The sequence below is a fragment of the Giraffa tippelskirchi genome, chromosome 12 (assembly GCF_054371585.1).
Source record: "Giraffa tippelskirchi isolate mGirTip1 chromosome 12, T2T-mGirTip1v1.2.pri, whole genome shotgun sequence".
Classification (NCBI taxonomy): Eukaryota; Metazoa; Chordata; class Mammalia; order Artiodactyla; family Giraffidae; genus Giraffa; species Giraffa tippelskirchi.
Window position 1 is genome coordinate 67,839,721 of NC_137286.1, and position 16,144 is coordinate 67,855,864.

At 55.3% G+C, this 16,144-nt stretch overlaps 2 protein-coding genes across 2 annotated transcripts; both read right to left on the reverse strand.

Moving 5' to 3' along the window:
- Positions 1 to 5,767: 5,767 nt before the first annotated feature.
- Positions 5,768 to 7,581, reverse strand: LOC145529971 (uncharacterized). Its single transcript, XM_081550747.1, has 3 exons — positions 7,389 to 7,581; positions 6,677 to 6,989; positions 5,768 to 6,426 (listed from the first exon to the last, which is right to left on the reverse strand). Exons 1-3 carry the CDS (start codon positions 7,521 to 7,523, stop codon positions 5,798 to 5,800), a joined length of 1,077 nt encoding a protein of 358 aa, XP_081406873.1. The 5' UTR covers positions 7,524 to 7,581; the 3' UTR covers positions 5,768 to 5,797.
- Positions 7,582 to 13,409: 5,828 nt separating this feature from the next.
- Positions 13,410 to 15,225, reverse strand: LOC145529963 (uncharacterized). Its single transcript, XM_081550738.1, has 3 exons — positions 15,033 to 15,225; positions 14,321 to 14,633; positions 13,410 to 14,070 (listed from the first exon to the last, which is right to left on the reverse strand). The coding sequence occupies exons 1-3, from the start codon at positions 15,165 to 15,167 to the stop codon at positions 13,442 to 13,444; spliced, it is 1,077 nt and encodes a 358-aa protein (XP_081406864.1). The 5' UTR covers positions 15,168 to 15,225; the 3' UTR covers positions 13,410 to 13,441.
- Between the last annotated feature and the right edge of the window lie 919 nt (positions 15,226 to 16,144).

The window sequence follows — 16,144 nt, forward strand, 5'->3', positions numbered from 1 at the left end:
GAGGTCCCTTCCCCAAAACTTCCCAAGGGAATCTCTGGGTTTCTGACTGCTCGACCACCCCCCTTAGGCCATGTGCAGGCACAGTGACAGCCACACTGCCCAGCCCACAGCCCTGGGGAGGCCTGGGTGCAGCCAGGGCCTGAGCTCCGAGGACCCCGCTGCTCTCAGACCAGGCTCCTTCTTCTCATAAGTGGTGTGGCCCTGGACAAGCGTATGCCCCTCAGGGTTTCCCCAGTCTCTCCATCTGCAGAGTGGGGGTCATTCTCCCATCTGCTTCCTAGTTCTGTCGGCCTACGAGCAGCTCCATGCCTTTCCACCTGGGGCCGATATCACGTGGAGCTTGTGCGCTGAGACTTCAGAAAGAAAGACTCCATCCAGGGCTGACACAGCACAGAATGGGGCAGAACGAGGCCTGGATGCGCCGTGGTACCCAGGAAAAGGCACTCCCCCTCCTGACTGTTTTGAGACCCCGCATCCAAGTTGGAGGACCGAAAGGAAGACTCGAAGGTCTCCCTCTCTTATAGAAAAGAGTAGCCAACTTTCTGGTCCTCTGTTTCCATTGAGATTCTGTTCAAGTGTCCCAGCTCGGCTTCTGCGGGTGGCTGAGCTTCTAAGCGCTCCCTGCGTTCTTGTCTTTTCCTCTCCAAACCTTCCGTCCTTTTCCCCCTTCTGGGGTGGATGGGCGCTGTCGTTGCTTCTACCTTCGAGACAGATTGATGAAAAGTCTGGACCGTCGACTCCTTTCCTCTCTCTGGTTCCGTGTCTCTCTCTGGCTCTGTCCCTCTCTTTTCCCTTCTCGATTCAGTCTGTGTCTTCCTCTTTCTCTCTCGTGTGTGGATGGATGGATGCTAGGAATGCACATGTATATGATTAGATGAGGGTTATGTTTTAGGGATAGGTTAGAGGGAGAGAAAGGCTTTAGGTCGGAGTTGGTCATGGGGGAAGGGTCAAGGGTGGTGGTGGTGTTTCTTGGAATCTGAGTGCTGTGCATTCTTCGTCTCTTTCCATATGAACCCCTTCTCAGATACACCACTTGCAAGGAGTCTCTCATGTTCCGTTTCCTATCTTTTGCATTTCTGAATGCTTAGCTTCTCTGTTGTGAAGAGGTTCCATTGGATGGAAACCCATTGGCGTACTTCGTTTTCCTCTTTCCCTTACGTGAAGAGACCCATTTCTACCTCCGCCCAGCAAATGGCAAGGAGACTCTGATGTTAAGGAGCCTTTGACCTACGCTTCTTTCTAGCTATCTCATGACATCAGTCTTTAGGGTGAGGCTTTTCCCCGATATTGAGGTGGTGTGAGATCAAAACCAATAGCGTTCTTCAGATGTAGCTGTCTGGTTTTCCCATGGACATTTATTGAAGAGGCTTTCTTGTTCCCATTTGGATATTCTCCCCTTTTGTGTCAGAGATGAGTTGACCATGGATGCCGGGGTTTGTTTCTGGACCCTCAACTTTATTCCATCGATCTGGATCTGTGTGTGTTGTTGCATTCCCAATAGCATACTGTCCTGCTGCTGCCGCTGCGGCTAAGTCACTTCAGTCGTGTCTGACTCTGCGCGACCCCATGGCCTGCAGCCTACCAGGCTCCTCCGTCCAGGGCGTTTTCCAGGCAAGAGTACTGGAGTGGGTCGCCATCGCCTTCTCCGATACTCTCCTGAGGATCCTAGTTTGGTCGTCTAATTTCCTTTCACACAACCTTGGATGTCCGTATCGGGGCTTTTTCGTCGGTTTGTATTGACAGTTTAGGCTCTTTTCTGTTTCCGTACCCCTTTTGCAATTCTTTGTTCGGTGCGAAAATGCATTGGCATTTTGGGAGGAATAGCATCGAAGCTGTGGATTGCCTTGTGGGGCTGTGACATCATTTTCCCAATAGGAATTCTTTCAAGCCCTGAGCACAGCTTCTCTTTCCAGTGGTTGGTGTGGGCTTGATCTTCCTTCTTCCATCTCTCGCCGTTTTGTGAGAACAGGTCCTTCCTTCCCTTCTGGGTTAGATGGACTCGTGGGTATCACTTCAGTGAATGGCATTGTCAGTGGGGGTGATAATTCCCTTCTCATTGGAAGACTTTGCTGTGAGTATTAGAAACGCAAGTGATTTCTCTTCCGCTTCCTCCCTGTCCATCTCTCAGAGCCACCGGGAAACAGAGGCCTCATCCAGGGTCACACAGGCCTGAGGGAGTGCAACTAGACTGTTGTTTCTTCAGGCCCTCAGTGCTGGACATCATCCGGGATACTCTGTGTGTGTCTTCCTCAGTCTGGTGTCCCTTCAGACCTTTCCCTAGTTTTCACAGGCTTGTCGTGTTGGTGTTCTTTGTCTGTTTGGAGACACATCCTTGAGAAGCTTTGTGTTTCCACTCATTCGTCTCGCGATGTATGACCTGTCTTTTGCTTTTGTAATGAGGTCTTTCCCACAGTAGATATCTTTGATTTTGCAAAGTCCACTGTATTCTCTGGGTTGTTTTGTGGGCTGCCTTTTTGTTTTGTGTGTGAAGACTCAAAGCACGTGTCCGGTTTCTGCTCATTGTTCTTCTAGATTTGTGACAAGTTTTCATGGAAACTTTGTCTAGGGATAACTGGAAGTGAACTCGGTGTAAGGTGTCAAGTCTCCATCTCCATTCATGTCATGCCCTGCAGTTTCCAATTCCCTGTTCCTGAGTGGTTTTGGAGGCCTTGTGGGAAGTTTGGTTGCATCGGAGTTTGCGTTTCCACCTTGAGTAGATTCACACTGTTCTGCCCTCAGGGACACTGTCAAGGGGGAGTGAGGAGCTGCCTGCACTTCCAGCAGTGACCACACGGTGGGGCGAGTGCTGCTCTCCCCTCTGGGAGCCCCAGGCCACAGGCATCCCAGTGAGGAGCCAGCTCTGTGCTCAGCTGAAAGGAGTTAGTCTCTCAGGAGCCTCTGAGCCCTTGCCTTTGGATCACCCAGGGTGGGCATTTGCTGTGACAGAAAAAATTGCCCTGAATTCCATGGACGGAAGAGCCTGGCTGTGTGGAGTTCGTGAGTTGCCGTGAATCAGACACAACTGAGGACACAAAAATTCAATAGACTAAAACACTTTTTGGGGGTGGGGGGAGTGAAAGGGGGTGATGTGGGGTTTTTTGTCTTATATAATAGCCGAGGGAAATCTAGTTTAAACCTAAATTCACATAGATGGGAAACGTATAGCTCTCCGTCACCCTATTAAAAAAAAAAAAAAAAAAACGACTTCACTTTTCTGAAAGCTTATTTAGTAGCTTCCTTGAGCAGTTCATTGTGAAGGATTTTTTTTTTTTTTCTGTGACATTGGCCTCATTAAAATGTAGGGTTTGCCTTTACTGGATAATTTTGTTCATTGGTTTGTTAGGGAAACTTGGTAATATTTGAGTTTCCTGGGGAGTATGTTCACATGACCTGGCCCTGGCCAATCGGTGCGTTCCACCTCCCTGGCCACTGTGATTGGCTCCGGACTGGGGCAGTGCCCAATCGGGGCCCAGGGCCGGGCCTCACGTTGGAAGCCAGGGGAAGACGAGCTCTCGTCCTGCTGGGGTAGGGGAAGGGGTGGGGCCGGGGGAGGTCAGGCTCCAGCAGTGGGAGGGGCTTGAGGTCCGCCTGCGGCAGTTGGTGACCTTCCTGCTCCCCTCAGGGCAGAGCCGCCGGCCTGAGAATGAGGGCGCTGCTGAGCCCAAGGCGCTGGGATGGCCCGCTGCTGCTGTGGTCCCAGAGCTCCACCCGAGACCTGAGGGAGGCCGTCTGCCCGTGAGTCCTCTCCCACTTGTCTGTCAGCTTGTTTGAACCATGCTGGGTTTTCTGCCCAGCTGGCTAAGGGGAGTCCCTGGAAATGCAAGGGTGTGGGTTTTGGCAGACTTCAGGGAAGACATGCCAGATGAGCCTGGGAGACTCCAGCTTAATCTGGATTCAGGAGATATCTCTTCGGGCCAGCTAGTAATTGTAGGATAAGCCTAATGAGTCTTCACAGGATGAAGAGAGTAACGTGCCAAGGTAGCAATCGATGTCCTCATTCGAGAGGATGAAGCTGGTGCTCAGAGAAGGGGGGAACCTGGCCACAGCAAGGAGGTGTGCACCCAGACAGAAGCCCCAGATCCGGCCATTTGAGCTCAGGGAGGCCACTGGTGTGGCTTGTCCCTGTGGCAGGGGCCGAGGCACGCAGCCCACCCTGTTTCCTGCGGGGGCCTGACTTGGGAAGTGCCGTCTGGTAGCTTTGAGACTCACCAAACCAAATTGCACTGGAGAGAGGAAGGACACCTTCCTTCACCCACCCCCCACCCCCGCCGGATTCCCACATACCCTGACCCCTTTCTCTTGATTTCGGAGCCATTTCCAGAGTCCCGCTCATATGACCTCATTCGAAGTGCACTGTGGACGAGCTGCCATCTGCAGCTGCTACCACAGCAGCCAAGGGCTTTAGCTCCTGAGTACCTCCCTTCCTTTGGAACTTGGGGGCCCTCTACTCCCCACTTGCACACCACAGACCTTTGCTGAGGATTGTGGGGACGCTCACTCAGTTTGCAGCACGTTGTAGCCATCCCTGTCCTCTCAATACCTCCCTTGCCACTCAGCTTGTGAGCCCCTTTGGAGCAGCGTGGCCCACCTGGCTGCAACGGAAGAGACACAGCTGACAGTGAAACAACAGCTTAGATCTGACAGCCGGAAAGCTCTGTCAAAAGGGACCTCCCTCTTCACACCGTAGAGGCTGTAGGAGCCGCCAGGCTTTCGGAAGCAGTGCAGGGGCCAAAATGACTCCACAGCCGTTTTCCTTCCTGGGGAGGGTTCTGGCTCGAGTGGGAATGGCTCAAGTCTCCTAAGGTTCTGAAAGCCCACTGTGTGCAGATTCACGGTACACAGAGAGGAGAAGGTGGAGTCCTGCCCTGGAGGTGGTCACAGCTCACGGATGAGCCAGGCAGGCAGGCAGGCAGGCAGGGCATGAGAACACCTGAGCTGCCTTCATGAGTGAATGGTGTGGGGGCAGAGGAAGAGAAGCCGGTCTGCTCCCCCATGTGGTGCCCAGTGCAGGTTGTCCCCAGAGGAGACCCTTACGACGGTGAGGACTCTCACTGCTGTTTCCCAAGGGGTTCCGTCGGTGCGTGTCTTCCCCGGAGCGGTCAGGCCGTCTCTAAAGTACACTGGCCATGGGCATTGCCTCTCCTTGGAACTTCCCACGTGTTTCTCTTTTTTATGGAACAGTGATTTTTCTAGAGGGGTTCTGGGCCACAAGGTTGTTGGGTCATTTTCTAGCCTTCTGTCGTGAAGAACGCTTTCCTGGGCGTTGGGGTGGTTTGTTGTTCCAGCTCCCTTTCTTGGCTTCTTTTGGGAGCTGGTGCAACAAGAGGAGCTCAGCCTCTGCCTTCTGGCTGAGATGTCACCCTTCAAACAGCAATGCCTGCCTGGAGATAATGATGGCATTTGCCAAAAGGGCTTCGTTTGGCACATGATATCTTGAAAGGACGTACACCGTCCTGTCAGCTATCAAAGGCTAGTTCAAATGACATAAAAATGAGAACTCTCCAATGGAGTCTTACAGTAGGTGGAGAGTCCGAAAGAAACTCCTTCAGTCATTTCACTGAGAGTCATTGATTGGGGACACCAAGAATATAGGAAGGAATGCAGAAAGAAAAGTTGAAATTGTGTTCAGGATCGGGGGGAGGGATGAACAGGGCGTGCTTGCCTTGAATCCAGGCTTTGTTGGGGGGTGGGGCATAAAGATCAAACGGGTCTGAAACCACAAAGTGGTGATGGTAACACAGTATCACCAGAGTCACACAACAGTGTTCCCAAATTGCAACAATGATGAAAAAGTTTACTAATCCCAACTTAACCAACAAAAATACACGAAACCATACAAAAAGTAAAACATCACCAGTAAGGTGGAAACAAACCAAATGCAAAGCAGTTCAGGGGAAAGGAACTCCATGTCCCCTGGGGGCAGACCGAGTTGACGGCGTCCACGGTGAGCCGACAGGGATGGAGGCGGCAGAGCCGACCGCTCCCCTGGACGTGGTGTTTCCGGCAAGGGCTCTGGGTCTCTGTCCAGAGCGGGGGCTCGTTCTTCCTGCAGGGGCGGGTGAGTCATCGTCGGCGTCTGGGTGTTGCGCGGGAGCCAGGGCAGGCTCTCCCTGCCGAGGCGGTGACTCCTCCTCTGCCTCGGGTTCTCCTGCCAAAGCCCGAGCAGGTACAGGTGCACGTGGAGGTGGAGGTTCTGGCTGAGGGGGTGGGACATCAGTGCCTGGGGCTGGGGGTCCTGCAGGCACGGAGATCCGATCTGCCCGGTGTGCTGGCCAGAACCCAGCTGGCCTGGTGTCTCTGCGAGGGCAAGTCTCGGTTCTCCATCTGCCCTCGGTGGATCCCTGGGTCCTGCACCTGGAGCCACCACCTCTGTAGGGACAGGTCTGGGAAGTGGAGCCTGGTTCCAGTTGGAGGCCAGTGCTAGAGCTGGGGGAGAAGCAAAGTTTGCCCACAGGCCAGCCTTGGCATGTGCGTATCCCGGGACAGAAAGCTTCCAAGAGATTCCCAAAGAATACCCAGGGTCGGATGTCTTTTGGGACTGAAGTGTGCAAGATGGGGGTGGGGGTGTGAGGCCAGCGCTTGCTGTAGGCCCAGCAGCAACTTTCGGGGACTCGTCCCTGTGTAGCTCAGCACCCCCTCCCCACACACTCCCGTGCACCAGCCCCAGCGTCCTCACCTCTGTGCTCTGGCGTGCTGGGCTCCAGGTCCTCCTGCTGCCTCAGAGGCCGGGGTTCTCGGGACTCCGGGTCGGAGCCGGGTGTGCTGAGCTCCGTGGCAGCCTCAGACTGGGCCGCCGGGTGTATCCTGGGCGGTGTCTCGGCAGCAGGCCTTCCCCGCCTCCGCTTCGCCCCCGGTGGGGCTGATGCCTCCGTGGGCACGCTCACCTGGAGCCTGCACTGGGCCTCAGGGGCGGGGGGGTGGTGCTCCGACCCCTCCCTCCGGGAGGTGGACGGGGTGTCCCCGTCCTCGGCCTCATCACGTGGGAAGCTCTGCAACGACAGTGACCGTCAGCCAGCCGTGCTGGGAGTTTTCCGAGCTGGGCCTGGCCAGTGGAGCCGCTGCTTCTGCCTGCTCGAACTTCTCTTCCCAGAAGGGTCAGAGACGTGTGTCTGCTCAGATCCACACCCGGGAGGAAAGAGACCCACCTGAGGGTGTGAGGCCAGCCTGGGCGGCCGGCGCTGCCCGCACTCTCCCCATCCCAGCCAGCCTGCTCTCCCCTGGGGTGTGGACACAACTTGCCCGTCGGCTTCTGACCCCACATCCGCCTGGGCTTCCTTGAGGGAGACACACCCCGAGAAACCCGCATCCACACACACAGGCAAAGGACCCGGTGTTTCCGGGTGGCATGGGAGAGGTGGCCTGGCCCGGCCTGGGGCTCCCCGTGTTACCTTTCTGTTTCTCCGGGCAAAGGGCCAGAGGCCTCTCGGGGGTGCCCTGAGCCAACGTTGACAGGGTGCCCACGCACACTGCCTGTGAGCTCTCCTGAGGCCCCGGCCTCTGGGCAGGGGCAAACAGCAGAACATCCTGGCAGCAAGTGATCTGGCTGGGGGCTCCTCTCCGCTCTGGAGGCCTGGATACCCGGGTTGCGGGTTCTGTTGGGTTCTGTTGCCGGCAGGTGACATCATTTCCTGGGGTTCGTGCTGAGGTCCCTTCCCCAAAACTTCCCAAGGGAATCTCTGGGTTTCTGACTGCTCGACCACCCCCCTTAGGCCATGTGCAGGCACAGTGACAGCCACACTGCCCAGCCCACAGCCCTGGGGAGGCCTGGGTGCAGCCAGGGCCTGAGCTCCGAGGACCCCGCTGCTCTCAGACCAGGCTCCTTCTTCTCATAAGTGGTGTGGCCCTGGACAAGCGTATGCCCCTCAGGGTTTCCCCAGTCTCTCCATCTGCAGAGTGGGGGTCATTCTCCCATCTGCTTCCTAGTTCTGTCGGCCTACGAGCAGCTCCATGCCTTTCCACCTGGGGCCGATATCACGTGGAGCTTGTGCGCTGAGACTTCAGAAAGAAAGACTCCATCCAGGGCTGACACAGCACAGAATGGGGCAGAACGAGGCCTGGATGCGCCGTGGTACCCAGGAAAAGGCACTCCCCCTCCTGACTGTTTTGAGACCCCGCATCCAAGTTGGAGGACCGAAAGGAAGACTCGAAGGTCTCCCTCTCTTATAGAAAAGAGTAGCCAACTTTCTGGTCCTCTGTTTCCATTGAGATTCTGTTCAAGTGTCCCAGCTCGGCTTCTGTGGGTGGCTGAGCTTCTAAGCGCTCCCTGCGTTCTTGTCTTTTCCTCTCCAAACCTTCCGTCCTTTTCCCCCTTCTGGGGTGGATGGGCGCTGTCGTTGCTTCTACCTTCGAGACAGATTGATGAAAAGTCTGGACCGTCGACTCCTTTCCTCTCTCTGGTTCCGTGTCTCTCTCTGGCTCTGTCCCTCTCTTTTCCCTTCTCGATTCAGTCTGTGTCTTCCTCTTTCTCTCTCGTGTGTGGATGGATGGATGCTAGGAATGCACATGTATATGATTAGATGAGGGTTATGTTTTAGGGATAGGTTAGAGGGAGAGAAAGGCTTTAGGTCGGAGTTGGTCATGGGGGAAGGGTCAAGGGTGGTGGTGGTGTTTCTTGGAATCTGAGTGCTGTGCATTCTTCGTCTCTTTCCATATGAACCCCTTCTCAGATACACCACTTGCAAGGAGTCTCTCATGTTCCGTTTCCTATCTTTTGCATTTCTGAATGCTTAGCTTCTCTGTTGTGAAGAGGTTCCATTGGATGGAAACCCATTGGCGTACTTCGTTTTCCTCTTTCCCTTACGTGAAGAGACCCATTTCTACCTCCGCCCAGCAAATGGCAAGGAGACTCTGATGTTAAGGAGCCTTTGACCTACGCTTCTTTCTAGCTATCTCATGACATCAGTCTTTAGGGTGAGGCTTTTCCCCGATATTGAGTTGGTGTGAGATCAAAACCAATAGCGTTCTTCAGATGTAGCTGTCTGGTTTTCCCATGGACATTTATTGAAGAGGCTTTCTTGTTCCCATTTGGATATTCTCCCCTTTTGTGTCAGAGATGAGTTGACCATGGATGCCGGGGTTTGTTTCTGGACCCTCAACTTTATTCCATCGATCTGGATCTGTGTGTGTTGTTGCATTCCCAATAGCATACTGTCCTGCTGCTGCCGCTGCGGCTAAGTCACTTCAGTCGTGTCTGACTCTGCGCGACCCCATGGCCTGCAGCCTACCAGGCTCCTCCGTCCAGGGCGTTTTCCAGGCAAGAGTACTGGAGTGGGTCGCCATCGCCTTCTCCGATACTCTCCTGAGGATCCTAGTTTGGTCGTCTAATTTCCTTTCACACAACCTTGGATGTCCGTATCGGGGCTTTTTCGTCGGTTTGTATTGACAGTTTAGGCTCTTTTCTGTTTCCGTACCCCTTTTGCAATTCTTTGTTCGGTGCGAAAATGCATTGGCATTTTGGGAGGAATAGCATCGAAGCTGTGGATTGCCTTGTGGGGCTGTGACATCATTTTCCCAATAGGAATTCTTTCAAGCCCTGAGCACAGCTTCTCTTTCCAGTGGTTGGTGTGGGCTTGATCTTCCTTCTTCCATCTCTCGCCGTTTTGTGAGAACAGGTCCTTCCTTCCCTTCTGGGTTAGATGGACTCGTGGGTATCACTTCAGTGAATGGCATTGTCAGTGGGGGTGATAATTCCCTTCTCATTGGAAGACTTTGCTGTGAGTATTAGAAACGCAAGTGATTTCTCTTCCGCTTCCTCCCTGTCCATCTCTCAGAGCCACCGGGAAACAGAGGCCTCATCCAGGGTCACACAGGCCTGAGGGAGTGCAACTAGACTGTTGTTTCTTCAGGCCCTCAGTGCTGGACATCATCCGGGATACTCTGTGTGTGTCTTCCTCAGTCTGGTGTCCCTTCAGACCTTTCCCTAGTTTTCACAGGCTTGTCGTGTTGGTGTTCTTTGTCTGTTTGGAGACACATCCTTGAGAAGCTTTGTGTTTCCACTCATTCGTCTCGCGATGTATGACCTGTCTTTTGCTTTTGTAATGAGGTCTTTCCCACAGTAGATATCTTTGATTTTGCAAAGTCCACTGTATTCTCTGGGTTGTTTTGTGGGCTGCCTTTTTGTTTTGTGTGTGAAGACTCAAAGCACGTGTCCGGTTTCTGCTCATTGTTCTTCTAGATTTGTGACAAGTTTTCATGGAAACTTTGTCTAGGGATAACTGGAAGTGAACTCGGTGTAAGGTGTCAAGTCTCCATCTCCATTCATGTCATGCCCTGCAGTTTCCAATTCCCTGTTCCTGAGTGGTTTTGGAGACCTTGTGGGAAGTTTGGTTGCATCGGAGTTTGCGTTTCCACCTTGAGTAGATTCACACTGTTCTGCCCTCAGGGACACTGTCAAGGGGGAGTGAGGAGCTGCCTGCACTTCCAGCAGTGACCACACGGTGGGGCGAGTGCTGCTCTCCCCTCTGGGAGCCCCAGGCCACAGGCATCCCAGTGAGGAGCCAGCTCTGTGCTCAGCTGAAAGGAGTTAGTCTCTCAGGAGCCTCTGAGCCCTTGCCTTTGGATCACCCAGGGTGGGCATTTGCTGTGACAGAAAAAATTGCCCTGAATTCCATGGACGGAAGAGCCTGGCTGTGTGGAGTTCGTGAGTTGCCGTGAATCAGACACAACTGAGGACACAAAAATTCAATAGACTAAAACACTTTTTGGGGGTGGGGGGAGTGAAAGGGGGTGATGTGGGGTTTTTTGTCTTATATAATAGCCGAGGGAAATCTAGTTTAAACCTAAATTCACATAGATGGGAAACGTATAGCTCTCCGTCACCCTATTAAAAAAAAAAAAAAAAAACGACTTCACTTTTCTGAAAGCTTATTTAGTAGCTTCCTTGAGCAGTTCATTGTGAAGGATTTTTTTTTTTTTCTGTGACATTGGCCTCATTAAAATGTACGGTTTGCCTTTACTGGATAATTTTGTTCATTGGTTTGTTAGGGAAACTTGGTAATATTTGAGTTTCCTGGGGAGTATGGTCACATGACCTGGCCCTGGCCAATCGGTGCGTTCCACCTCCCTGGCCACTGTGATTGGCTCCGGACTGGGGCAGTGCCCAATCGGGGCCCAGGGCCGGGCCTCACGTTGGAAGCCAGGGGAAGACGAGCTCTCGTCCTGCTGGGGTAGGGGAAGGGGTGGGGCCGGGGGAGGTCAGGCTCCAGCAGTGGGAGGGGCTTGAGGTCCGCCTGCGGCAGTTGGTGACCTTCCTGCTCCCCTCAGGGCAGAGCCGCCGGCCTGAGAATGAGGGCGCTGCTGAGCCCAAGGCGCTGGGATGGCCCGCTGCTGCTGTGGTCCCAGAGCTCCACCCGAGACCTGAGGGAGGCCGTCTGCCCGTGAGTCCTCTCCCGCTTGTCTGTCAGCTTGTTTGAACCATGCTGGGTTTTCTGCCCAGCTGGCTAAGGGGAGTCCCTGGAAATGCAAGGGTGTGGGTTTTGGCAGACTTCAGGGAAGACATGCCAGATGAGCCTGGGAGACTCCAGCTTAATCTGGATTCAGGAGATATCTCTTCGGGCCAGCTAGTAATTGTAGGATAAGCCTAATGAGTCTTCACAGGATGAAGAGAGTAACGTGCCAAGGTAGCAATCGATGTCCTCATTCGAGAGGATGAAGCTGGTGCTCAGAGAAGGGGGGAACTTGGCCACAGCAAGGAGGTGTGCACCCAGACAGAACCCCCAGATCCGGCCATTGGAGCTCAGGGAGGCCACTGGTGTGGCTTGTCCCTGTGGCAGGGGCCGAGGCACGCAGCCCACCCTGATTCCTGCGGGGGCCTGACTTGGGAAGTGCCATCTGGTAGCTTTGAGACTCACCAAACCAAATTGCACTGGAGAGAGGAAGGACACCTTCCTTCATCCACCCCCCACCCCCGCCGGATTCCCACATACCCTGACCCCTTTCTCTTGATTTCGGAGCCATTTCCAGAGTCCCGCTCATATGACCTCATTCGAAGTGCACTGTGGACGAGCTGCCATCTGCAGCTGCTACCACAGCAGCCAAGGGCTTTAGCTCCCGAGTACCTCCCTTCCTTTGGAACTTGGGGGCCCTCTACTCCCCACTTGCACACCACAGACCTTTGCTGAGGATTGTGGGGACCCTCACTCAGTTTGCAGCACGTTGTGGCCATCCCTGTCCTCTCAATACCTCCCTTGCCACTCAGCTTGTGAGCCCCTTTGGAGCAGCGTGGCCCACCTGGCTGCAACGGAAGAGACACAGCTGACAGTGAAACAACAGCTTAGATCTGACAGCCGGAAAGCTCTGTCAAAAGGGACCTCCCTCTTCACACCGTAGAGGCTGTAGGAGCCGCCAGGCTTTCGGAAGCAGTGCAGGGGCCAAAATGACTCCACAGCCGTTTTCCTTCCTGGGGAGGGTTCTGGCTCGAGTGGGAATGGCTCAAGTCTCCTAAGGTTCTGAAAGCCCACTGTGTGCAGATTCACGGTACACAGAGAGGAGAAGGTGGAGTCCTGCCCTGGAGGTGGTCACAGCTCACGGATGAGCCAGGCAGGCAGGCAGGCAGGCAGGCAGGGCATGAGAACACCTGAGCTGCCTTCATGAGTGAATGGTGTGGGGGCAGAGGAAGAGAAGCCGGTCTGCTCCCCCATGTGGTGCCCAGGGCAGGTTGTCCCCAGAGGAAACCCTTACGACGGTGAGGACTCTCACTGCTGTTTCCCAAGGGGTTCCGTCGGTGCGTGTCTTCCCCGGAGCAGTCAGGCCGTCTCTAAAGTACACTGGCCATGGGCATTGCCTCTCCTTGGAACTTCCCACGTGTTTCTCTTTTTTATGGAACAGTGATTTTTCTAGAGGGGTTCTGGGCCACAAGGTTGTTGGGTCATTTTCTAGCCTTCTGTCGTGAAGAACGCTTTCCTGGGCGTTGGGGTGGTTTGTTGTTCCAGCTCCCTTTCTTGGCTTCTTTTGGGAGCTGGTGCAACAAGAGGAGCTCAGCCTCTGCCTTCTGGCTGAGATGTCACCCTTCAAACAGCAATGCCTGCCTGGAGATAATGATGGCATTTGCCAAAAGGGCTTCGTTTGGCACATGATATCTTGAAAGGACGTACACCGTCCTGTCAGCTATCAAAGGCTAGTTCAAATGACATAAAAATGAGAACTCTCCAATGGAGTCTTACAGTAGGTGGAGAGTCCGAAAGAAACTCCTTCAGTCATTTCACTGAGAGTCATTGATTGGGGACACCAAGAATATAGGAAGGAATGCAGAAAGAAAAGTTGAAATTGTGTTCAGGATCGGGGGGAGGGATGAACAGGGCGTGCTTGCCTTGAATCCAGGCTTTGTTGGGGGGTGGGGCATAAAGATCAAACGGGTCTGAAACCACAAAGTGGTGATGGTAACACAGTATCACCAGAGTCACACAACAGTGTTCCCAAATTGCAACAATGATGAAAAAGTTTACTAATCCCAACTTAACCAACAAAAATACACGAAACCATACAAAAAGTAAAACATCACCAGTAAGGTGGAAACAAACCAAATGCAAAGCAGTTCAGGGGAAAGGAACTCCATGTCCCCTGGGGGCAGACCGAGTTGACGGCGTCCACGGTGAGCCGACAGGGATGGAGGCGGCAGAGCCGACCGCTCCCCTGGACGTGGTGTTTCCGGCAAGGGCTCTGGGTCTCTGTCCAGAGCGGGGGCTCGTTCTTCCTGCAGGGGCGGGTGAGTCATCGTCGGCGTCTGGGTGTTGCGCGGGAGCCAGGGCAGGCTCTCCCTGCCGAGGCGGTGACTCCTCCTCTGCCTCGGGTTCTCCTGCCAAAGCCCGAGCAGGTACAGGTGCACGTGGAGGTGGAGGTTCTGGCTGAGGGGGTGGGACATCAGTGCCTGGGGCTGGGGGTCCTGCAGGCACGGAGATCCGATCTGCCCGGTGTGCTGGCCAGAACCCAGCTGGCCTGGTGTCTCTGCGAGGGCAAGTCTCGGTTCTCCATCTGCCCTCGGTGGATCCCTGGGTCCTGCACCTGGAGCCACCACCTCTGTAGGGACAGGTCTGGGAAGTGGAGCCTGGTTCCAGTTGGAGGCCAGTGCTAGAGCTGGGGGAGAAGCAAAGTTTGCCCACAGGCCAGCCTTGGCATGTGCGTATCCCGGGACAGAAAGCTTCCAAGAGATTCCCAAAGAATACCCAGGGTCGGATGTCTTTTGGGACTGAAGTGTGCAAGATGGGGGTGGGGGTGTGAGGCCAGCGCTTGCTGTAGGCCCAGCAGCAACTTTCGGGGACTCGTCCCTGTGTAGCTCAGCACCCCCTCCCCACACACTCCCGTGCACCAGCCCCAGCGTCCTCACCTCTGTGCTCTGGCGTGCTGGGCTCCAGGTCCTCCTGCTGCCTCAGAGGCCGGGGTTCTCGGGACTCCGGGTCGGAGCCGGGTGTGCTGAGCTCCGTGGCAGCCTCAGACTGGGCCGCCGGGTGTATCCTGGGCGGTGTCTCGGCAGCAGGCCTTCCCCGCCTCCGCTTCGCCCCCGGTGGGGCTGATGCCTCCGTGGGCACGCTCACCTGGAGCCTGCACTGGGCCTCAGGGGCGGGGGGGTGGTGCTCCGACCCCTCCCTCCGGGAGGTGGACGGGGTGTCCCCGTCCTCGGCCTCATCACGTGGGAAGCTCTGCAACGACAGTGACCGTCAGCCAGCCGTGCTGGGAGTTTTCCGAGCTGGGCCTGGCCAGTGGAGCCGCTGCTTCTGCCTGCTCGAACTTCTCTTCCCAGAAGGGTCAGAGACGTGTGTCTGCTCAGATCCCCACCCGGGAGGAAAGAGACCCACCTGAGGGTGTGAGGCCAGCCTGGGCGGCCGGCGCTGCCCGCACTCTCCCCATCCCAGCCAGCCTGCTCTCCCCTGGGGTGTGGACACAACTTGCCCGTCGGCTTCTGACCCCACATCCGCCTGGGCTTCCTTGAGGGAGACACACCCCGAGAAACCCGCATCCACACACACAGGCAAAGGACCCGGTGTTTCCGGGTGGCATGGGAGAGGTGGGCTGGCCCGGCCTGGGGCTCCCCGTGTTACCTTTCTGTTTCTCCGGGCAAAGGGCCAGAGGCCTCTCGGGGGTGCCCTGAGCCAACGTTGACAGGGTGCCCACGCACACTGCCTGTGAGCTCTCCTGAGGCCCCGGCCTCTGGGCAGGGGCAAACAGCAGAACATCCTGGCAGCAAGTGATCTGGCTGGGGGCTCCTCTCCGCTCTGGAGGCCTGGATACCCGGGTTGCGGGTTCTGTTGGGTTCTGTTGCCGGCAGGTGACATCATTTCCTGGGGTTCGTGCTGAGGTCCCTTCCCCAAAACTTCCCAAGGGAATCTCTGGGTTTCTGACTGCTCGACCACCCCCCTTAGGCCATGTGCAGGCACAGTGACAGCCACACTGCCCAGCCCACAGCCCTGGGGAGGCCTGGGTGCAGCCAGGGCCTGAGCTCCGAGGACCCCGCTGCTCTCAGACCAGGCTCCTTCTTCTCATAAGTGGTGTGGCCCTGGACAAGCGTATGCCCCTCAGGGTTTCCCCAGTCTCTCCATCTGCAGAGTGGGGGTCATTCTCCCATCTGCTTCCTAGTTCTGTCGGCCTACGAGCAGCTCCATGCCTTTCCACCTGGGGCCGATATCACGTGGAGCTTGTGCGCTGAGACTTCAGAAAGAAAGACTCCATCCAGGGCTGACACAGCACAGAATGGGGCAGAACGAGGCCTGGATGCGCCGTGGTACCCAGGAAAAGGCACTCCCCCTCCTGACTGTTTTGAGACCCCGCATCCAAGTTGGAGGACCGAAAGGAAGACTCGAAGGTCTCCCTCTCTTATAGAAAAGAGTAGCCAACTTTCTGGTCCTCTGTTTCCATTGAGATTCTGTTCAAGTGTCCCAGCTCGGCTTCTGCGGGTGGCTGAGCTTCTAAGCGCTCCCTGCGTTCTTGTCTTTTCCTCTCCAAACCTTCCGTCCTTTTCCCCCTTCTGGGGTGGATGGGCGCTGTCGTTGCTTCTACCTTCGAGACAGATTGATGAAAAGTCTGGACCGTCGACTCCTTTCCTCTCTCTGGTTCCGTGTCTCTCTCTGGCTCTGTCCCTCTCTTTTCCCTTCTCGATTCAGTCTGTGTCTTCCTCTTTCTCTCTCGTGTGTGGATGGATGGATGCTAGGAATGC

Coding starts and splice junctions, on each gene's coding strand:
- LOC145529971 (XM_081550747.1), bottom strand. CDS start 7,523: ATGTTCTGCTGTTTGCCCCTGCCCAGAGGCCGGGGCCTCAGGAGAGCT. Junction 6,990..7,388: donor TTGCCCGGAGAAACAGAAAG/GTAACACGGGGA, acceptor CTGTCGTTGCAG/AGCTTCCCACGTGATGAGGC. Junction 6,427..6,676: donor CAGCACGCCAGAGCACAGAG/GTGAGGACGCTG, acceptor CTTCTCCCCCAG/CTCTAGCACTGGCCTCCAAC.
- LOC145529963 (XM_081550738.1), bottom strand. CDS start 15,167: ATGTTCTGCTGTTTGCCCCTGCCCAGAGGCCGGGGCCTCAGGAGAGCT. Junction 14,634..15,032: donor TTGCCCGGAGAAACAGAAAG/GTAACACGGGGA, acceptor CTGTCGTTGCAG/AGCTTCCCACGTGATGAGGC. Junction 14,071..14,320: donor CAGCACGCCAGAGCACAGAG/GTGAGGACGCTG, acceptor CTTCTCCCCCAG/CTCTAGCACTGGCCTCCAAC.